This window comes from Scomber scombrus, chromosome 10 (genome assembly GCF_963691925.1).
Source record: "Scomber scombrus chromosome 10, fScoSco1.1, whole genome shotgun sequence".
NCBI lineage: Eukaryota > Metazoa > Chordata > Actinopteri > Scombriformes > Scombridae > Scomber > Scomber scombrus.
In genome coordinates, this window is record NC_084979.1 from 19,364,657 (window position 1) to 19,368,400 (window position 3,744).

General features: G+C 44.7%; 1 protein-coding gene across 1 annotated transcript in view; it reads left to right on the plus strand.

The window, feature by feature from the left end:
- Positions 1-3,427, plus strand: part of zbtb46 (zinc finger and BTB domain containing 46) — a 57,467-nt gene extending 54,040 nt beyond the window's left edge. The window contains exons 8-9 of the mRNA XM_062427354.1: positions 1,887-2,062; positions 2,157-3,427. Coding sequence (XP_062283338.1) covers positions 1,887-2,062; positions 2,157-2,597 — 617 coding nt within the window. The 3' untranslated portion in view covers positions 2,598-3,427. The remainder of the gene's footprint in view (positions 1-1,886; positions 2,063-2,156) is intronic.
- The last annotated feature ends 317 nt before the right edge of the window (positions 3,428-3,744 follow it).

Genomic DNA, 3,744 nt, shown 5'->3' on the forward strand with positions numbered 1-3,744 from the left:
CAGGACATGATTACCTTCAGTCACTGTTGTCAGATCAGTGCAGATGGAGGGGCTGTGCTGAACCAGACAAAGCAAGCTAAAACAATAGACCAAGAGCAGCTCAGATGGGGGTTGGGTGGTGTCATTTTCTCTCTCTTTCTCTCTCTTTCTGTCTCTCTGTCCATCACCTCTGTTCCAGATCTGTAAGTCTTCTAGTCGCTGAGTGCGGCTGGAGCTGGACAGTAATTGGTCCTTCACGGCTCCGGGCCTTCTTAACCCCTGACCCCTCATCTAAAGAGGAAGTGGGGACAGAGGGGCAGATGCCCTTTAAACCAGACAAGCTCAGCGATGTCACTGCTGCAGATAGATAATGGTGTGCTCGTGAGTGCGGGGTAGAAGACGGGGGCTCAAGGGAGACATATGGCAAAATGCAGGATGCAGGATAAAACAAGACATTTTCTAGTTTGAGCTTTCTGCTCTTATTGTGTACACCCATAATGTGAATACTATACCCATAGGGAAGACTGTGTTTTCCTCTAATATTTCACGGTCACTCCAGCACATGGAAGTGTAATTTATATGCAACCGTTAAAAGCAGAACTGGTTTCTTGGAATCTATCCCCCTTGCTGTTGTATGTAGACGGGGATCTCCCAAATGCCAAATCCTGTCTAATACAAAATCCCATTTCTCAGGTAGCACACACTGTCCTTGCCAGGCGCTGAAACAGACTGGCAGGCTCAGAGAAGACAGGAACTAATCAGGAACTCTGCAAAGCTCCAGCCATTGAGGGGAAATGGCAAACACTGACTGTGTGGCTGTCATGTGGTGTTTTTGTGAGCTTGAACTCGTGTTGTTGTAAATACTGTAAAATATTTAGCTTTAGGTTATGAATTTTCTCATTGCAAAACCTAAAAAATACTGTACAAAGAGATTTTCTAAACAGGAGGTGATTCTGCTTGTAGTTTTTTGATGCTCTAATTAAACTGTGATGGAAAATGTGAAAACTTCTCTGCGGTTGTTCTGTTTTATTTGGGTTGTGCACATATTCACACAATATTCCTTCCCATATCTTGCATTTTTAACTTGACGTTTTAAAATATGTGTATCTGTTGTGCAGTTTATGTGTACCTGCATGTTTTCTTTTTTTGTTTTCTCGTTTTTGCTGTGTGTTTAATCAAACCAGAGGTCATTTTGCCGACAGAGGTAATTATATCATATCACTTAAAGCTATAACCCTTAAATGTGTGTCTGACCCCTCCTTTGTGTACAGAGTGTGTTGTGTACTCGTAACTCCAGTCCTGATCCTTCATGGTCATATACTGTACGCCTTGACGGTTAAGTTTCTCATTGGGTAGAAACATATGTATACACACCATACAGTAATACACACAATCAGTTTGCTTGAATGCCCTTCACCTGGCATAACTACCATGTAAGTCTAAACCTTGAGAAAATTGGCTTATCAGACCTTTATACAAGATTGGGACATGGTATTAACATTTTTCATTTTTTATTTCTCTGAAGCCTTCCTTTGTGTGTGTGTGTGTGTGTGACTTTATTTCCCATCCTTCAGCCTTCGTTTCTTTGTCTGTGTTTGTCTTTCTGTCTATATTTTTTGCCGTCCATAGCAGACCTTCTAGAGCAACTAAGGCAGAGTGACTGTTGTGCCAGTGTTTATAGTATCTCTTTGCCTTTATTGCTTTAGTATGGAGGAAGAGCTGTTGCCAGGGCAACTGTAGCTTTGTCTGGGATTGGGGTGGCCATGGGAATTGATGGTACATTTCTAGACCATGCCACTAATTAAATGTAATAACTGCAAAGTGACGTCTCGGTTTATTTAAAAGAGCTTCATTCAAGACTAATCTTTTTTTTTCTCTCTCTTCCCTACCTCCCTCTGTCCCTACAGTGAATGACTTCACGGTGATCCGTAAAAAGTTCAAGTGCCCCTACTGCAGTTTCTCTGCTATGCATCAGTGCATCCTGAAGAGGCACATGCGCTCCCACACTGGTGAGAGGCCCTACCCCTGTGAAATCTGTGGCAAGAAGTTCACCAGAAGGGAGCACATGAAGAGGCACACACTGGTGAGTGCATTTACATGATCACCAGTAGGAGGCAATCACACATTAACCACAGTGCAAATAATACAAATTTAAATGGTGTGTTTGCATCCAACAGGTCCACAGCAAAGATAAAAAGTATGTGTGTAAAGTGTGCAGCCGAGTCTTCATGTCAGCAGCCAGTGTGGGAATCAAGCACGGCTCCCGTCGCCATGGCGTCTGCGCTGACTGCTCTGGCCGAGGCATGGCCGCGCTGCTGGACCACAATGGGGAAGTGGGAGGAGACATCTCTCCAGAGGAGGAGCTGTATCCTGGTGACCGTTTCCATGATGACCAGGCAGAGTGTGATGGCGATGGAGAAGGGGAGGAGGAGATGATGGTTGAAGGGGACAGTGAGATGATGGGAGAAGGGGAGGAAGACGGAGGGAAGTGGAAGGACTCAGGGATAACCACTGAGGCACACAGAGCACTGGACAATGAGAAGGAGGAGAGTGACTCCTCAGCACCGGAGGGGGAGCAGCAGAACGGGAGTGAGAAGGACTTTGCCTGGATCTCCTAGAATCTGTCACACTCCTGTTAGTGGCTCGTCAACCAATCTCTGAAGATCTCTTACGATCTCTCGGGCAGAATCCTCTGCTCTCTTTACCCATTCGTCCCACTGTGGGCAGGCCTTCCTTTGGATGGAAATGCTGTAGGGCGATGCGCGACAATGATCCAAAACCATTATGAGTAACACACTCAAAGGCACACACGCACATACATATCCACAAACACTTCTCAATCTTGCCTGCCATAGTAGAAGAAGAGCAGTCAAGAGATGGCTCGAGTGAAAGGCTTTTTCTGCTTACCTCCTTTACTTCTGATGCAGTGTTTTTGTGTTTCTTTTTCTTGAGGGTTCAGGCCAGAGTCCAGTAGTTTTTATACTCTGTCACAACAGGAATCAACGAGGAGGCTGCCAAGGACATGGCTAATGCAAGACTGCAACTTTGTATGTTTGCCATCTCAATCACCATGGAAACCAAGGATCACTGACAGTGTAGGGAAATGGCCAGGAGAGGGGTGTCTTGGTCCCACCTTGGCTGTGATGTTTCTGGGGAAAGTGTCTCTCTACAAGTGAAGGGACAGTCTAAATCTATTGCAAAGCTACGTGTGTCAGAAGAGCGGGGCAGCCCGATGGCACACTGTTGATGCAGAGTCCTACTGCCACAGACTTGCACTTTAATGACAACTGACTCCTATCAAAGCCCTGAACCCGTGGTTTACATTTTTAATCTGATCTTTACTTACCTAAACAACTCGGTGACCGCACCTACCTTTAAGGATTTATGTCCTCTTGACTGTTATCATGAGATAGAAATCACTGAATCTTTGTGCAGATTGCTGTTTATATAGCCTATGCCTTTCAGTGGGGTCCTTAATCTTTTCTTCACTTAAGTTTACCACACGGTTTCTATCGATTCCATTCCAACAAATACTGGAGATTTGACAAATGTACATACAATTTTTGGGATTTAAAAGGGGAGTGAAGTGTGTGTGAGACAGGGAGAGAGACACAGAGAGACTTTACAGCGTATGCAAGAGTTTTGAACTACTCTGAAATACAAAAGTGGACATCAGTTTCTACTTCCCTGTTTGGAAAATCAACACAAGCACACAATGGATCCACATGACTATTAACTCTTTCTGTCTCTCTGGCTGTCTCTGGT